Below are 19,467 nucleotides of genomic sequence, written 5' to 3'. Positions count from 1 at the left end.
TTTGTTATCTAGTTTCACTAGTTCCTCATAGACATTCATTTCTAGCATGGTTGATTTACACCATTTTTGCAAACTAGTGATGTATTTTCCAAAGTAAAACTGCCCACAGAGAGGTTGCCCTTTCAAAAGAAGGCCCACTAGAGCCATTTTATCGGTGTATTCGAACAAGTTAGTTTACAATCGATTTTTGAATTTTCTTTTTCATCTGTGTATATCGATAAAACGCAACTTTGTGGTGCGCCAGTATTCAAAACAAGTTCATCTCAGAAAACACTAACTCATTAACACTCTCTGCGGTCGATTTATGACAAATATGGCAGTTATTCTGTTAAACTATCGTGAAGGTCGCGAAATAAAGTGATGTACACATTGAACAACAGTATCTGACATTTGCACCAGGTTTGGCTGAAATCGGTATGTGTCACAATGCATGTGCAACACTAGATGGGTACTACAGTGCACAACCCTGCATTTAAATTTAAAGAGAGTTTCACTAGATCCTACCACACGTTGGTAACTGACCTAATTACTTAGTGTTAAAGTCATTTAGTGACGTCTTGTAGAAATTTATAGTAAAATGTGTGACAGGGTAAATGAAAGTGAGTGGCGACTCCACAGTATTATATACTACTCTTGAATTCAGCACTTGCATAGCATGTCAGAGGTGTACAAATACACTTTTGGCCATTTGACCCAATAGGGGTCAAGGTCGAAGGTCAAGATGTCATTAGAAAGCTGAATATGGATGCAAGGCGTGTAGACACTCAAATGCATCGTTTAAGATAATCACTCTCCAGTATTTAAGAATATTCATTTATACTGTGTCATTAGAATGTGAGAGAATCATCAAAACCTATAAACGGAAAATGTTTACTAAATGGATCAAGCATTTTGCACCATTTTAGGATCTTGCGTGAGGAATAACTTTGTTGTGATTGTAGAACTAATCTATCATATTTTTCAGTCTTAATGGTGAAATTGTAATCTGAAAGCTGTCTCCCACTTTCTCTTACTTCTCTCCCTCCCTTTTCTCATCCATCCATCCATTCCATCTTTCCGCCCATCTCTCCCTCTCTTTCACATACAACAGCAGCACAAGCATTGTGGCTTTAAGCATTTCATTGCCTTACCTTCAGCAAATATTCAAAGAAAGAATCCATTCCAGCTCCAAGACCACTTTGTGTACCAATCCACTCACCAGTTTGTATGTCTATCACATTACCTGTAAATATACAAAAGAATTGGCCTAAAAAATCTTGCATTCGTTTGACAACGATTCTGGTTATTTGAATTTCTCATCATATTAATTACCTTAATGAATGTCATTGAATTGTTGCATTTGGCCAGCCGTGATCTTTGGTTGATAACATACAAGGTTGTTTATTGAAGTACGTGCTTTTTAATTTAACACTTCTAGTCTATTCAATGAATGTAATGTTACATGTACATCATTACTCTGCAATTCTTTTCAAGGAAGAATTGCGGCAGGGAAGTCTTGATTTTGATACAGGGAGGGAAACACATCGAATTGTGTTGGGAAGGGCGCACATTGGGTACGTCAAAAAGAATTATTGGTATAGTGGAAAGAACAAATAAAGTTTCCCTGGTGGGGAGTGCGCTAGCTGGCGGGCAAGTTGAAATCCTGTGGGAGGGAGGGAGGGAGGGCAGATACAGGGCCGTAGCCTGACCAGATTGCCAAGGGGGGGGGGGGGTCAGAACTTTGTCCTGGTGTAATCATGCATTTAAAATTTAGAAAAGTGATAATTTACATAAATTTGCATGCATTTTACATAATATATATTTTAGCATACGCAATTAAATATCATATGTAAGGTCAGAAAAAATAAAAAATGCTTGTCAACGGGTAACCTTACCCATCACATTGGGTAAGTAGGTCGATTTCATTTTTTCACAATGCTTGACAAGGATAAAACAAACCATACATAATGACAGCAAAATATTTCAGGTCGAGTTTAGATAGAACTTAATCAGTCATCTTGATACTATCTCATGCAATTTGTCTGCATAGCTACAGTAAGGAAATGTACACAATTTACGGTTAAACAAATGGTGTAGTTCCTCGCACCCTCTCTTCTAAAAAAATGTTAAGCCCCGCCAATTGAAACTCAAGCATTATTTTAGTCTCAGGCTTCTGTCACCTACACTACAGTGGAAATATAAAATCATATGGTACAATGATGCACTGGAAGGTGACAACTCCAAAGGTGACAGTGTAGGATGCCATTTAGAGGCATAAAATATAACCATAGACATAATAAAATACCAGAATTGAAACAATTATGCTATGTATTACATATTATCTGGAAGTGTATTTTGTTGTGGCAAAGCTGAACGATAGTATGCTAATGTGCACATGGTAAATGAATTCTCCTAAAGTTTCATTTCGTTCCAAAAAATCCCGAATAAAGAGCAAAACATCTCAAGACTTTCAGACTTTTGATGGTCCAATGGTCGTAAACTTTTGTTCAATTCTTTTTAGTGCACTTTGGATATTTAATCTCAATTCATGCTTGTATGCAACATCAGCATGATCAGAGCCAAGTAAACCATTGTATAAGATATTATATAATTTGGAATAGACTCAAATGTACTATTCAGAAAATATAAAGAAATATCTTTAATTTTGAAACAAATGCGAAGCCCGCATGAGGATATATTGCCAGAAAAACATATATGGGTAGATTGAACAGATTTTTCATTTTTTCTGGCCTAATGTCGTATCGTTCAAAGTAGTTGCCGAAAAAATGTCGCATTCAAAGTAAAAAAATGGATGGTGCTTTCTCAAATAAGTAACTCAACAAAATAATCATTTTCTTTACCCAACTCCCAAAACTGTTATAGCCTCGTTTATGTCGGAACCCAAGGTGAACTCAGTGAATTCTCCTTGTCATTATCATTATAATGGAATTGAAGTTTGGATTTTGATGTCGAAGGTACAGCTCTGTTTACAAATTCAGGGCCATTCTTTCCATAGCAAATTGTCGCTTCAAAATGAATTGCGGAATAACGCCAGTGTCAGTGTGCAATGAGATAATTATATCAAACAACATTTTAACAAAGACAACGTCGAACACAATTATTGAAAGAAATATCTTCAAATAGTGGATCTTAAAATGCGTACCTAGTTTAACAGTTTTTCAGGGCCACCAAATATTCCAAAAAGAGATCTGCCGTTTTATCAGCATGAAATGTTTTAATATAAGGAACAAGATGTAAATGAGATCGAGCGCATCTTCGGAGTCACTGCATGCAGCATAGCAGGCAACCTCACGTTGAACGACTTTTTCCGTCTTTTTTTTCACTCGCTGACATTGTAATTGCGACTTGCTATCTTCAAATGAAGGAGACTTTCAAGACTACTGTTACTCGCAGTAAATGCACAGTGCATGTGCGCACTTCTTTTGTACTTTCTCGCGCAAAAAAATTCAATTTACTGCAAAATTTTAACTGGACACATTTTAATTCAAAGTTAAGCCAGTGTACAATAGCGATATAAGATACATATTAGCCATGAGTCAGTGTACAGTCACTTTAGTGAACTATCCATTGAAATCGCGCATGCTAGGAATCGTCACGTAAATAACGATTTTAATAGCATCGCTATGTATTCAAAAAGTAGCTTTTTGTCTTTCTTTTTTTTCTCCAAAATCTCAGGGGGGGGGGGGCAGCTGCCCCCCTTGCAGGCTACGGTACTGAGATATCATTCACCACCAGTGGGCGGGCACATAAGAACAGCGTAACCCCCTCCCCACATTTAAGTAGGTAAAATCTACCTGAATTCCCATGTCATTTTACCAAGGTTCCCCACCAAAATTACACGATATGATACGTGTATTATCATGTATATACAAAACACGGTACTATAATCATGTATATTCATATCACTTTGTAAAACACATATTTCTTGTTGGTAGATTCTCTGGTAGATGATCTACCGTTTAAATTCAATCATTTCGTTGAGGTGTTATTTTGGTAATACGGTAAACCCACAGAGTCCTCAAAGCCATAAAAGTCGGTCGGGTTAGCTGGTACAGCACGCGCAAACACATTGTTAAAACAAGATCTATAATGCTCAAGTGACTCGAAGTCACATTACAAATATGAGATGATTAATTCAACTACTTGTTATTGGATTTAAGACTGGCGTAGGATACTCAGCTTGAGGCGGTGTGGTGACAACAGTATGAGAGATAAAAGAAAATATGTATTCAAGGATAATTAAATAACGCTTAAATTATAGATCAAGTGGAACCCGTTAGACCTGAATAAAAGAAACCGTTAGTATTGAAAATCCGTGTCGTCATAAATTGTAATAAGAATACAAGGCTTAACGACGTCATTAATGTAATTTTGTATTGTCAGTTGATACAATAAGAGTGCGTGATTTCAAGAGTCGTTATCAGGATGTGTAACTCTCGTTTTAGAATCACAATAAACATTATCCCTATGTGTCTGTCAACTTGAGACGACCTATACAAGTTGTCAGAGTGATGAAAACAGTCGCAAAGAACACTTCATTAGTATATATTACGGTGTCGTACACAGTGACCTTCATCAGTACTGATTTGCAGATGTCCAGTACTTGAATGCACGGGAAATGAATGTTTCTGACGATTTACAGCTGAGTGACATTCGTGTTGATTAGATACGACCCCGTGACGGAGAACGATATGATGTTTCTAAGTAAACTGTGCTACCTACGAATTTATGAGAAAGGACGATAGTATTCTTGTACCCAAGGTAGGCGTAAATAGTATGACAGACATGTGCAAATGAGTGGTATCTCCAACTGTGACTATTTTGGGGGCCAGTATTTGTTTGTTTGTTTGCTTGCTTGTTTGTTTGTTTATTTATTTGTTTTTGTTTATTTACTTATTTATGCATTTATTTATGTGTGGGTTTTAGTTTGTTTGTTTATTTATTTGTTTGTATTTGTTTGTTTTCTTAAACAAAATTGTGACTATTTTGGGGTCAGCATTTATTTGATCGATTGTGTTTGTTTTTGTTCATTTATAACAGAGCCTGGGCCCCTGTTTAATCAAAGTGGCAGTTACAACGACAATCTAAATACATATACAGTGATCTTACAGAGATATCTCAATTTTAACATGTCAGTTATACAGACACATAACTCAATGCAAATGCAATTTGGTATGTCACACTATCCTCTATCACCCTGTTTGCCGGTCCTCCATTCTATTCACTGCACCCCCTGCTGTGAGTGTATATTTCAGTCAATTTGTGTGTCCGCTCGGACGATTATAAACGCTAAGTTTATCATGATTGTTCATGTTGTTCTGAAACGGCAAGAATTGGTGGGGGGGGAGGGGTCAACGAAAAAAAAATCAAATCGTCATTGGCTATGGGCTAAATAAAAAATAAAAGGGCCTTTGTAGTACAAATTGCCATTTATATAATGATATATAGCACGTGAATTTGTAACACAATCACTAAGACTTTAAATTAATTTGATTTCTCTGGTAACACAAATAATCACTTAACGAAGGATTAAACTAGAATAAAATAACCAAATAATATCAATTACTTACCTACAAGCCCTGTTTCATTTGACCTTAGACTCCAAAGTGTTCGCATTGCTCTCCTTGCAAAACTTTCGAAGACTGGATCTTGAATGAGCCTACTAAGAAGACCAAATTCTAGGAGCAAAGAGCCCCCTCCTGCTGTACATGTCTCATTAGTAGTATCTTCAGGAAGACCGGATCGAAGGTTGACCTGGTGGAAAATGGAATTCCACATTAGAATGACCGGATGAATGAATGATAACCTTAGAAAAAAATCATATCGATATTCATGTTGTCAAAGACATCTTTATTCTGAAGTTTGTATTTGTTCTATATTGACATGCAGATCACTTCCATAGGCTGGATTAAGTTCAATAAATGTGCCAGTGTACTCATGAAGTGTACAACTTCATTTAGTGTAGCTAAATTATCGTTAATATAACATCATATGTGTTCAGAATATGAAATATACACTAGCGTGGCGTTTAGTGATATTCGTCTCCCAAATGACCAACTGGTGAGGGCAACATTTTATAATCTAACTGCGCCTAATAAGGCACACAATCTTCATCTCCCGAGAGTTCTAGTAAATGATGATAAGATTGTATATCTCACCAGTAACCCGATCAAACACAACCCCCGATTTAAACGTTATCAATGATTTTACTTTCAGTTGCACGGACTTCACTGTGTCTGATCGTTTAAGTTTTATTACAACGTTGCTATCATCTATGACATAGCAATCGACTGCAAGTCGAATCTGATATGTTTTAGAAAAAAATTTGTAACATCGAATACGCAAATACCGATAACTTACTTAGATAACATAAAAGGGGAATTGATTTAAAATGCATGCTTACAAAGTAATACTGCGAAATTGCAATATCATACAAATTTTAAAGCATTTTACTGTAACAACCTGTGTTTCGAATATATTATAATTTCTATCTTCGGAAAAAATTGGATCATTTGAACATTTGCCAAGAGCATGCAAATCAATTATCGTATCCAATCACCGTGCTTAGGGCAAATCGTAATCAATGCAATTGACTCTAAATGTCGAAGCTAACCGTTTAGTATCTCATGTCATATTGAATAATAATGATAATCCATTAGCAGAGTAAATAAAGCAATCTTCATGATATTTTTTGCTTCATTGATAACTGCAGTCATACTTATTATTTTATTTATTTTATTTATGTCCTTAAAAGAAATAAAAGTACCGACTGCTAACAAACTTTTGGTACTGTAACTGTAACATCAAATATTCCGGGGGCCTACTGTAATAAGGCTCTGTGCCATCACAGTCGAATCGAGGATATTTGGAAGATTAACGGCCGCTATAGATGTCTACAACAACAAATTGCATCATCTGTATTTTATCATAATATCAATTGGGATTTTGCAAAACGGCCCCCCTTTCGAAACATTTATAGAAAATCAGAGGAAGACTCTAATTACTTATAAAATGACGATTTCTCCTGATGAATACATTTGTTTACAGATTATATGGTTTTTTGTTTTTGTTGCAACTGGCAGAAATGAAACCCTAAATTGAAGCTGTGTCGCTTCCGCATATTGAATTGAAGAAGATACGTTGTAAATATTGAGAGCTGGAGCCACCTTTCTTGAATTTGATGCAAAAGCTCATTTCAGTGGCGTGGGTTACGTCTGTCTTTAGTGATGCGCTATGTGGGGAACGTGTGGGGAACGCTATGATGAGGCACTCACACGAAACGTGATCGGTAATGTAAAGCAACAGGTAAACACTGCATTTGTCCAACTCAAGATACGTGGTAGGGTCGTGTTGCAGAGAAAGAAAATCGAGAAAGGGCCACTTTTTATCAAGGTGGAATCGGGGAGGGTCACATTTTATACAACAGTCCTGGCCTGATTTTCCCCGGCTCTCCCCCCTTGTCATTACTGAAGTCAGTATTAAATGCAACTAATACAGTGATGTGATGTACTACATTTTAACTCAAGACTACTATAGCGATCTGAGTTACAACCCCAGACTACTAGAGCAGTGTTGAGTACAACTTCACAACCCCAGATTACCATAGTGGTGTGAGCTACAACTTTGCAACCCCATACTATTATAGCCGTATGGACAACAACTTCACAACCCCAGACTACTATTGTAGTGTGAGATACAATTTCACAACCACAGACTACTATAGTGGTGTGAGCTACAGCTTTACAACCCCATACTACTATAGCATACGGCTACTATAATAGTGGTGTGAGGTACACCTTCACAACCCCAGACTTCTATAGTGGTGTGAGCTACAGCTTTGCAACCCCAGACTACAATACCGATGTGAGCTACAACTTTCCAATCGACTAACAGAAAGAAGGCAACTGGCTAGTCACTATGTCACATATACACGTAGTCGATCGACAGCCAAAAAGAATACGCTCATCAAATGAATTAAGGTAAAATGTGACTGTCAGCTTTAACAATGCCCTCGAGAGATGTGAATGACAATTAGTGCTTACCCTCGGGTGTGGGATACCTGTCTGTGTATTCTCAAAGGCTGGAAGCAATCTTGTCCCAAGGTCATGAGCTAAATGTAGTAAATCATCTTCATAACCAATCCATTCGATAGCACCAAAAGGCTCAGAAGTGTCTACGATGATAAGATGAGCTGATAGGAGTGCTCCTAAAACCCTGTACCAACATAGAAATATTGTAAATTTAGTGATAATATTGATACTATCGATAATAATTGTTACAAGAAAGTAAGATTTAAGCACATTCATCAAACCCAGAATCTATTACTTGGAATGGTGTCTCCGTAATATAAAATATGGTGTATATGTGATTCACGTAAATACCACGTTGCTTTTGACAACCGACCACTGTCATTTTGGTTGAATGTGAATGCAAATGTATATGTAAAAAATACGCTTTGCGAACGTGTAATGTTTATCATTATGTCATCGCCACAAATAGAGCCACAGTAAAGCACATCCGTGTATTGCCTTTACTTACTAGTACATCTCGTATAACCCCTTTATGGGCAAGATTACATACGGTGTAAGAACAGCCAGCCTTATTTATCCAGCAGAATGAGGAACATTGTAACTAAAAGTAATAAATAAACAATTCCATTCGTTCCCCCTGGCTCTGTTCTACTTGGAAAGCGATTACTATATTGAGTACTAGCTATATATCATTATTTTCTTCTTTTAGTTAATTTACAATCACGTTAGCTTTTCAACAATTTCAGTAGTGCAAGAATTTAGCTCTTCAGTGAAGGGTTATTTTGGAAACGTCAGTTATTTTAAAGTTTATTGCACCGAGAACATTTACAAAATCTTTTAAGCTTAACAAGTATTCAACCTTATATGCGGACCCCCTCAGTTTGGACGGACATCGTGAAACAGGCAATTGATATCGCGATAAAGATATATATATATATAAAATGTCTTTTTTGAATATCATTTTTTATCACTTGCATGTGTACCTTTACCGTAGTTTCGTATTTCATTTGCCGACAAACATTTTTACTCCAGTTACAAGACATATCATAAATATTTCATTTTAGATATTTTACTTCACACATTAAAAAGTTCTTGTATTACCTTCTATAGTTACGTCTGACGTAGTAAAGAAAATCCATATACCTGGAATGAGTTGAATGGTTACATTTTATTTGTAATTTACAGTCTGCAGTCATGAGATGAAATTGCCAATTATACTCTTGATGTGGTAATACATACGAGTATAATGTACTGAGTACATATGCACACCATATATTACGTTTGTTCAGATGATAAGAACACACTGCTTTCAACCAATATGGCGTGCATTTCTATTTATAAAAACATACTGATTGTACAATGAAGCTCTGACAAGTCTACACGACTGTACGTTATTAAACAAAATACAAAACGCTGACTATTTACCAGATGAAACTGAATGTCCTTCCTTCAGTTAGGGCGAGAAAGCAAGTATTTCGATTTCTGTCCTTAAACGCATAAACATCAACATAGGACACGAGCACTTTGGTGTCATCGATGTACATGCCATATTTATATGAAATTTGAAGCCTGCAGTTTTAACATATTGTCTAATTACCTAAGATCATTAGTTATGCAAATAACTCATCAAAACTAAAAGGTACAACAAAAACTTTATATGATTCTTGTGATAGTTTGCTTTATTACCAAAATTTGTTACATGTAATTAGGCAAATGACTCATTAATATTAGCAGGATATTAACCCAAACCTTTCGTCATGAGGGAGATGCGTATTAAGCTTCATTGGGATTGATACAATATGCGCACAGACAGACAGACAGACAGACAGACATACAGACAGGCAGGCAGGCAGACAGACAGACAGACGAATTATGACCTTACTCGTCCTTACGGAAACCACCTGACATTTAAAGTGTATATTTGTATAGCCCAGGTTCTCTATAGCAAGTCTCAAAGTAGTTAAGGGAAAACAACATTAAGTCTGGATGGTAAAGCCTTGGGATGCAGTTATCCAGACAATAACGCACCTGGCGTCTTGATCAGTGTCTGAAACCCTAGCCTATGCCAGTGAGTACACGGTAATATAAAGACCTTAGTAGTATGATATTATGTAAATTATTTCGCAAGTTGAATGTGCTATTGGCATATGTTGAGCAAACAAACATACTACGTTATTCACGATGATTTCTAATTATCAGCCATTGGTGAAGTTATGTGGAAAGCAGGTCATGCTCTTGTAAGACAGGATTTACCCTCTCATTTACTATCACTGTACAAGTCACTATTACTAAGACCTTGTATATTGTATCATACATAGACTTAATCATAATTAACTGTCTTTACGATTCCATTCCCATACTGCAGTAGAAAGTAGTAATTGAATAGTGCGATTATACGTTATGCTGAAAGTGTTATCGTGTGACTGAGTAATCCGCTGAAATGATTATGCATAGCTAGAAATGTAAGTAAACTGAAAGCCCAGACACTCATAATGCCGTACTGTAAATGTTTTCACTTTTGACGACATCAACACTTTGGGCATGCGCATAAACGACCAGTGAGAGAGTTACGTTTCGGGTATTAACTCTGCATCGCACAATGGAAATGTCTTTACTATATGTACAACTCTCAGAGACTAGCCATTAAGTTCTTAACGCAGACATTATTATGACCTACAGGAAATCAAAACATTATCAACTTCGACGCAGTCGGAAGAATACTTTTTAACATGTGATTGGGTGTATGACCATGAATACAAAACCTAACTGTACAGAAGACGGCGAGTCCAGCCAATAGTTTTCCGTCCAGTACAAGCAGATGTGTACGTCGAAACAGATTGTCTCATGGAACTATTAATGAGTAGGTAGGGTCAATTCTTTATACCTGTTATTGAGTGTATATTTATAATCCAATCTGATTAAACTCCGATGCATATGTCGGCTAATCGTTCATTGTTATTTTAGCTCGGTATTTTTGCTTGAATTGACCTTCGTGTTTGTCTTGATGGCCGGTCATCAAGACGAAAACGTAAACATGTATCACTAAGGTCAATTCAAGCAAAAATACGAGGTAAAATAACAATGAATGATTAGTCGACATCTACATCGGATTTTAATCAGATTGATTTGTAATCTAACTTCTGTGCTACCAGTGTGAATACGGATATAAAATGAAAGGGGAGAGGCATGAGTCGTACGTCTTATAGCCAATGCGTACGACTGCTAGTTCATTTACCCTAACTAACGAAGGTGTAGTAATTGTTTAACCTTTGGTGATTACGTTTCCTTCATGTGTGTTGACCATAATTTATGTGAATACCATTGCATACACATGATATCAGTTACCGATGTCGTCATTTTCATGGTAAGAATCTTTTAAAACTCTCACAAGTTCTAATAAATTTTGTCGTTTAGACTCTGCGTCTATAAGCACGAGAATGATTATTTTATGTCAAAAATGACATATACTGACTAGCGATGTGAAAACACACGAATTCAATACTGGTTACTGGGGTAAAGACTGAGATGAGCGAACTGCTACAAGGTTGACACAGGCACACAATGGAAGATAAACACACATAATGTCATTGCAAAATAATGACAAAATTCCACAATTTAACATGATCTTGACTTGTCTCATATCTTAAATCTATTTTGTTTCAAACGTCGTGACTCTAGTACTTCTTGTACAATTTGTCAAACGATGCAATGCCCATACAGCAATCGTCGTGCGAGCGCAGAACAACTTTCCATATTCAACGAGTTTCAAAGCTGTCGTACATTTACATCTTTTTGTGTGCAAATCGCAAACGATAATAAAAAATATGATGATACGACCAGTCGAAATGGCAATAACGAATACCATAGTTATCATAGTTCCTGATATAAGAACATAGTCAAGAATCACTTCGGTTAATAATCACACGTCATTATTACACTGAGACTGCGTAGTACTTTCCAATTGATTTTGCCGTTTGCTTGCGTATAAACCAATAAAATGTTAACATCAAACTTTAACAATACAGCCAATGGCGTTCTAGCACAACTGTAGAATCTGGGCAGTGATTGGCGATGTATGTTCAGAGGGTTTAATTGACAGGATATTATTCAGTACATTGGTACTTGGTCAGTTGATTCATACTCATCCTGTTACCTTTGCACAATAACTATTCGTTGTTGTTATATATGGATCTGCTATGTACATTCATGTTTACATTTTAATAATATTAATGATAATAATAATTTTTATTTATACTGCTACATTCGTTATTGTTATCTTAGCAAAAGGCACTGGTATTGGTTGTTGCTGTGGTCCTTGCTGCTAAGTACAAGTGTCATTTTCTAACTTTTATCCACATGCCTGTCAATCCCTATTGTCATCTATGCAATATGCGCCATCATTACACTGTTACCATGGGAGTGGTATCATTTTTTAATGTTTATCTTCTTAAACCCATCCCCTTTGTAATCTTTGCAATATATACACGCCATCACTTGGCTGTTGCCAGGAAACACCCAAAGTAATATCCCCACCATACTAAGGTAATCGGTCTGGCAGTTTTGACTTTAAGTCGTTTACAAACACACACACACACACACCGGTAGAGAGACAGGGAGATACACTTTACCATACCTATATAGCACGAGTGAACTTTATAGTTCACTCTCACTAAACATCAAGTGAATATTGTACAGATGGACACATCTAGTGCATGCACAGAAAAGAAAAAGGGCAGAGATCCTAGGCAGAACTACAGAAACAATTTTCATCTTGCAACTCATCATGCAGTGCCCATTTAGGTTGATTGTGAATCGTTGTCGCTGGTGACAAAAGAGGACTTTCGTTTGCATAGACACTGGATCGTCGCATGGACGGCTATACATATACGTTATTTCTGTCACAGTCAGAGCAAATACAAAAATTTAATCTCTATGTTTTGTGTGAGTATTTACAATGAATGGGTCCCATGTTGAGTTCACATATAACGCACTGTCGCGCGGAATGCAAGTGATTTAAAAGAAACACTGTGTTACAAGTTTTAGGAGGCACCTTGTACAAGATACATTTGTAAGACATAATTGCATTGACATTATTATTTGTTGGAATAATGACAGATAGAAAGAACATATATATTTGAAATGAAATTGAAACACATATAGTGACTGTGACCTTTTTAGTATAGAAACACCATTATCATTCATATCTTACTGAATTCCCTGTGATATGGCATTACACAGACATGCCTACTCCTTAATATGGGGCAACTCTTAAAATATGATTATTTCATTAGTTTACGTAGTACACGTAGTCATGACATTTAGTTCCAGTGAAACACGTCATTGTGATATCGGAGGGGTATTAAAATACAGTTTAATCGAAATGATGAGGGCATAACAATTTTGACTGTACTACTCGTCATCATTCGCAAATAATCGTTATATTGTTCAGCAACGGAAATACGAGTGACATATGTACGCGTAGGATGTGAATGATGATGGAACCTATCGGAAAACAGTCATGTAATTTGACTTGAGCAACCCCAGTCATGACGTATCCAGAAAATATTACGATTTGTAAATGGTTCGACGCATGTTTCAAGCACCACAGGAGTAATGACACAACGTATTCTCACATGTTGTGAGATGTAGAACAAAGCGACAATGAACCTGTGTTGGGTTGCGGTTTCAGTATAACATGGGATGGTAATGATGAGCTTTATCAAAGTAAGCAAAAGTATGACGTTTGTATTACGTGCATGCACTATTGATGCAGTAACCGTCTATTCAACGACTAAATGAAGTAAAGCATATTCGTTTAAACATGAGAAGCAATGTAGAATGTTAGCTACATCGCAGGTGGAAATTTAAAGACACTGTACGCATATTTTGAAATAAAGGAGCATTATTATAATGCATGTTGCAAGTAAAAGTTCATGCCAGCTGCAGTGTTAATGGTTCTGCAAACTAGATTCATGATGTTAATAATAACACACTAGTAGTTTAGACTTTGTTTTGCAACCTAAGGTCAAGACAGGTGACATTTACAGTTCAAAGGGTGATGGGTTCTGGAGAAAAAAAACATTTTGTTTTCAATATGCATGGTATAAACGCAATCAATTGCAAGAGTCTATAACAATTTACTACACGTAGAACAATTGACGTGTGAACAGAGGTTCATTTTATATGCACTAAATAATGTAAAATGAACGATTTTGTTTAATAGTGGTATCCAATTGATAAAAGCAGTTACAGAAGCTTTATAAAAAAATGCGAATGACTGTAAAAGCATACATTTATGTGTTTTATTTTTTTTGCTTGAAGCGAAATTACAGTGACAGAAGAATATGAGAATGGTCATATTCTATTACTTTTGTCTATCTTCATGTATTAAGCATTTATTTCTGTAATCAGAATATATGTGGTTCTTCGATGCAATTACCATCAATGGATTCACCTGAAACCTTTCAAGAAACTGAAGTTCTCACAGACTCTGAGATACAATTTATCACATAGCAATACACTTGAGATTTACATGAACATATTGTACTAGAATATACTTTCGAGGCTGTAGATATGATTTATGCAACTGGACCATTTATTTGTTGAACTGCGTTGTTAGATATAATTACTTACTTCCAGCATTAGGCGTATTGTATCACATACAATTAAACTTGTGTATGTAGCTTTATGCATTACACAGTAAGAAAGCGTACTGAATTTGTATTTCATGGGAAAGACCCTAAAATAAGTGTCTCCATCGATCAGAGTCCGTTGACAATACCATAAAACATAATAGTTCGTGAGACACACTGTGCAATATATAATACGTGGCGATCGCTGTGACTGAAAGTATATTACCTACAATTCTGACTCTCCAACGCCCCGGCGGTGACAGTCGCTGGATCATGGTTTAAAGCGGCATCTTCTGATGTTCATAAATGCTTAGCATTTGAGAGTTAATGTCAACAATTTACTCTGTTCGACAGACCCGAGAAGTTAGTGTGTCTTAGACACCACACGTAATTGTAACAGTGTGTAAAGCGGGATGCTTTGAAGAAGTCACCTCCGACTAACGCATCTTTTAATGTGTTCTGTTTTAGAGTAAATTGTAGCATAAAACGTCAAATGCTGAGCTCTTATGACCAGGATTCAGTGTATCTCAAACAAGAATTGTGTGCGTCTCTCAAACACCAAAATGCTAAGCCTTTATGACAAAGTGTGTATATTCGTGACTGCTTGATGGAATCAAGGTCCCAGTTGAAGCCAGTTCTGAGGTTCATGTCGCTGTAGAAGCACGATGGAATCACTCAAGCGTCTGAACAAACGACCATGTTGTCAGTTATTGTCATGATAAGTACGTGCAAGATGTCAGTGCGTTATTATAATAATGGCATCAAACTGGTAGACTTTGGACACTTACCACATATTGTCATTTCTTCTTCTTCTTACAATAAGTAGACTATACATGTACACAATACTGTCAATTAGGAATGGAATTTCAGCGCGTGGTCTTTATGTTCTCAAATACTTTAAAGAGAATACTATTCTCTTAACCTACTGTTTGATGTGGCAGAAGGAATCGATTTTGCCCACAAGGTTCTACGTTGCATGAGATTGATACGTAGGGGTACTTTTATTTTCATTTAATAAATTTTATTCTCTCTAAAAACCATGTAGATTATCGATGTAGCAGCCGGCAAGTTTACTTCAGATTTTCCGTCGAGCTCAGAGCGCCAAACTTACACATCCCGAGCAAATATGATTAAAATGACGGAACAAACGTCGCATTCAGACAAATTTAAACTAAATTTGATATTACATGAACATCGCAAGGTTATAATCGATAATTTTGGTTGAGAAATCACAGCACAGCATGACTGGTACCGTGTAGGTAAGCTTAACCTCGCAACAGGTCACGCGATTACATAATTTGCATAGCCGTCGGACGCCATCTTTTATGGGCGATGAAGAATAAAGTACAATGAAATGAAGCAGTAGTCATAAAATTTTATTCAAAATTGAAAGTGAAAAAAATACATTAAGTGATAGATATGTAATCCCACGAAATCCTCGTATGATTCCGTGACCCGCTCGAATTTGTATTAGTCCGCGGAATCATCCTCGGAGCATTATGACGTAAAACTAACATTGATATCAAGGGATGACAGGATGTCAAAATATAATAATTGTTACTATTTTGCGACACATTGTCGTCACAACAGTTTTACTATGTCAGATCTGTCATTTTACCATATTTCGCCAGCTGACAATAACAAATTCAACACTGATGATGGTAATAATGATAATGATGATGATGATGATGATGATGATGAGTCTATAATGATTGATCATATTATTCCGTTGATATTAGAAGGACGAGGATATTTTAGTCAGAGTTAAGGCAATGTTTTACCATTCCATGCAATCTAACCGATTCTAAATGGACCAAACCAATTCTTGAGGCAAGGTTGGTGGCAATGTCAATAGGTTTCTATTGTGAAATGTTTCCCAACCCTAATTATGGTAAACTGTGATAAGTAATTTATTGTTTCAATTTTACGTATAGTTCCATTCACACATATAACATAATTGTATGTTATCAGATTATCAATATATCTCCCTTGATAATGTTTGTTTTAGTAAAAACTAATATTTATCATGTAAATAATACTAATTATTAGACTTACGCTCAAAAGGTATTCAGCTGTACCCACCACCATAGCGAATACCTTTACCAATTTAATATCATTTTAGCAAGTGGCCTTTGAATATTATGACAATTGTTGATGACACAGACAAAGAGACAGACAGACAGGTAGGTACGTGTACATACATACATAGACAGATACACTTAGACAAATATGACTATAACGTAATAAGTTCCAACTTTAAGGGGGATAAAAGTAGGTTTTGTTAACTTCTTTTTGTATTACTGATGACAAGTTCACTCAGTAAATAATGTTGGAAATGCCGTAAACAATCTTTGTAAGCTAACTAATGTTCTTGCCTGTATGCATCAGATTTGTCAAAATGTACATTTCTGATCTGTCATTCATGTTATACCCCTTATTTTGGAAATTTCATTAACTATGCAAATGACCTCATTTAAATGAAAAGCTGCACCTACAAGCTATATAGGGCACATGCGCCTTCTGATCAACAATGTATGCATCAAATTGTATGCAATTGAAGCTCGCATTTTGACGGATTATTGCCTTATCACAAAAAAAACCCATTGGTTATATAAATGACTCATTAGTTCTCAACAAGCTTTATAAGCCATGTGGACATTATTAAAATTGTATGATATTAGATGATGGCATTCTTAAGATCAGACTAATTACCCGAAATTAAAGTCTATGCCAATGACTAATCAATATGCACATTTTTGCAATTACAAACTAAACTAACCGGTTGCGTTTCCCACAACACACAGAGTGTATCAAGTCAGTAGAATTTATACAGGGGAATTTCATAGTATCGAGTAACATAATCTCGCAACATCTTCGGAAATAAACACTTTATGTACGATTTGAAGTTTTAAATATGCATGCAGTTAATTCGAACATTGATCATTCAATTTGTGCAATACCAAGTGTACTGAAAACTTAAATTATACCTAACTAACCTGTTAACTGATCAGGTGTTGACATAAAGGAGGGTAAAGACATTATATGCAAGTCCAGTGGATCTTATTTGACCAGGATTTCCCTAAAAAATCTATCATCTACTTGAAATGGAAATTGTTGGTAAACCAAATTTAATTGAGGAAGGTCGATATGTAAATATCAAATTTCATCGAACACAATATTTTTACAAAATGCATTTATTATTCTTTTAGAAATCGGAAAGAAAATATGGGATCACCACTCACGTTTTTTGAGAAATACTGAAAACAGGACGTGTATCCCTGAACTGTTTTAAAATAAAAAAATATGAAAATGGATTGGTTTCTTTTTTCTTTCAATAAAATAGAATTATAATTTATTTTGCTATATCGATAGCTTCTCGGCCATTATATTGGTTAGGTTAGGTAGGGTAACTGGTATTTCAACATACAACTACATTATGTAAGATTTTCTGGATATTTTCCCATACCGATGGTCATATGATGTTATTGGATATAAGTACTATTATATATTTCACTGAATATCGATCTTCTTATAATGTCACTTTTATGATATTGTGATGTCGCCATGTTTTTGTTTGTGCTAACCAATTAATAGTATGTAAAACGTCTCATCCACAGCCTGCTTCATTTCTTTACTCTCCAAATCCAGTCTATATTCCTACTAACATCAACAGCCGTCTTATCCAGTTAGTGACAAAACATGTCAAAGTGATCGAGAAGATGTGAATGAACCTGTAAAACACTTTTAATAAGTTGAACTTAGTTAGGTACTGAAGAATGGATTTTCCATTGCTTCGCTACATCACGTTTCACCTTCCAATTTGTTTTAAAGTGGCAGCTATTTGTGTTATGCCAACATAGCATATTGATTTATAGTGTATTGCAAAATCACAGTGGAAATGGGTACTAATCGTCGCAAAATAAGGTTACCGTGTGGTTCTCGTAAGGTTCTGTGCAAATTAGGGCCTATTTGCATTTATCGGTGTACTATTTTTCATGTTCATTGGTATTGTTCAATGAGTATTTTCCAAATTTGGGTTGATAGAACAAACGAATTAAGACAATATAATTCCCTATATTGCTATGTATGGCACACGCTTGGATTGATCAGTTTTATCTCCAATCTCTTAGAAAACACAACTAAACGGTAAAAGGGTCAGTTTAATCAATTTGTAGTTAAGGTACAGATATATATCAACTGACATCGATACAATTTCAAACTGACAGCGTGTAAGCGTGTGTGCATGATATAATACCCAATAGGGATGACGCTCTGCAATTAACATTACTCTTGCCAGAATTTATGAAGTCTTACCACATCAAACAATCTTGTCTCCAAGAGGGTATGTTAACTCCTTTCCAACAGCTTTCACTTGCGATATGTCAATTTAGCACAGTCTGGGGGTTCTCACCTATTGCCAATGCACCAATATAAGCACACACAAGTACTTCTACATGGTATACTTTAGTGTACACAATAGAGGAAATATAATATATGAATAAGGTGATACATCAGAGATATCCCCATACACCTAACATTAATCGTCTTCTTCATAATGCAGCACATAACCTTGGGTGGGTAATAGTCGTATACGTTCGCAACGAATTGATTTCCTGTGAAGTGTTCCAGCAATGTTTATACCGAAATCATAACTCCAATATGGCATTCTTAAAACAGCTAAATTGATTATTCAAAGTCGTTATATCCAACGAAAGCTGTTGCAAACAGTATGATTCAGCACGGACTTTCATTTCTGAATTTCTGAACATCATTTACGTCATTGTGGAAGGTTCCAGGAAGACAAG

General features: G+C 36.0%; 1 protein-coding gene across 1 annotated transcript in view; it reads right to left on the bottom strand.

Annotated features, from left to right (window-relative positions):
• The window catches only part of LOC144433094 (ER degradation-enhancing alpha-mannosidase-like protein 1), a 387,086-nt gene that overhangs the window by 50,274 nt on the left and 317,345 nt on the right, over positions 1–19,467 (bottom strand). Inside the window, exons 4-6 of the mRNA XM_078121406.1 lie at positions 8,043–8,214; positions 5,571–5,754; positions 1,131–1,222 (exon numbers count right to left, since the gene is read on the bottom strand). Of these exons, the coding sequence (XP_077977532.1) occupies positions 1,131–1,222; positions 5,571–5,754; positions 8,043–8,214 (448 nt within the window). The remainder of the gene's footprint in view (positions 1–1,130; positions 1,223–5,570; positions 5,755–8,042; positions 8,215–19,467) is intronic.

Source organism: Glandiceps talaboti, chromosome 1 (assembly GCF_964340395.1).
Source record: "Glandiceps talaboti chromosome 1, keGlaTala1.1, whole genome shotgun sequence".
Taxonomy (NCBI): Eukaryota; Metazoa; Hemichordata; class Enteropneusta; family Spengelidae; genus Glandiceps; species Glandiceps talaboti.
The sequence above is the reverse complement of the archived record's forward strand: the minus strand, read 5'-3'. Positions and strand labels throughout refer to the sequence as shown.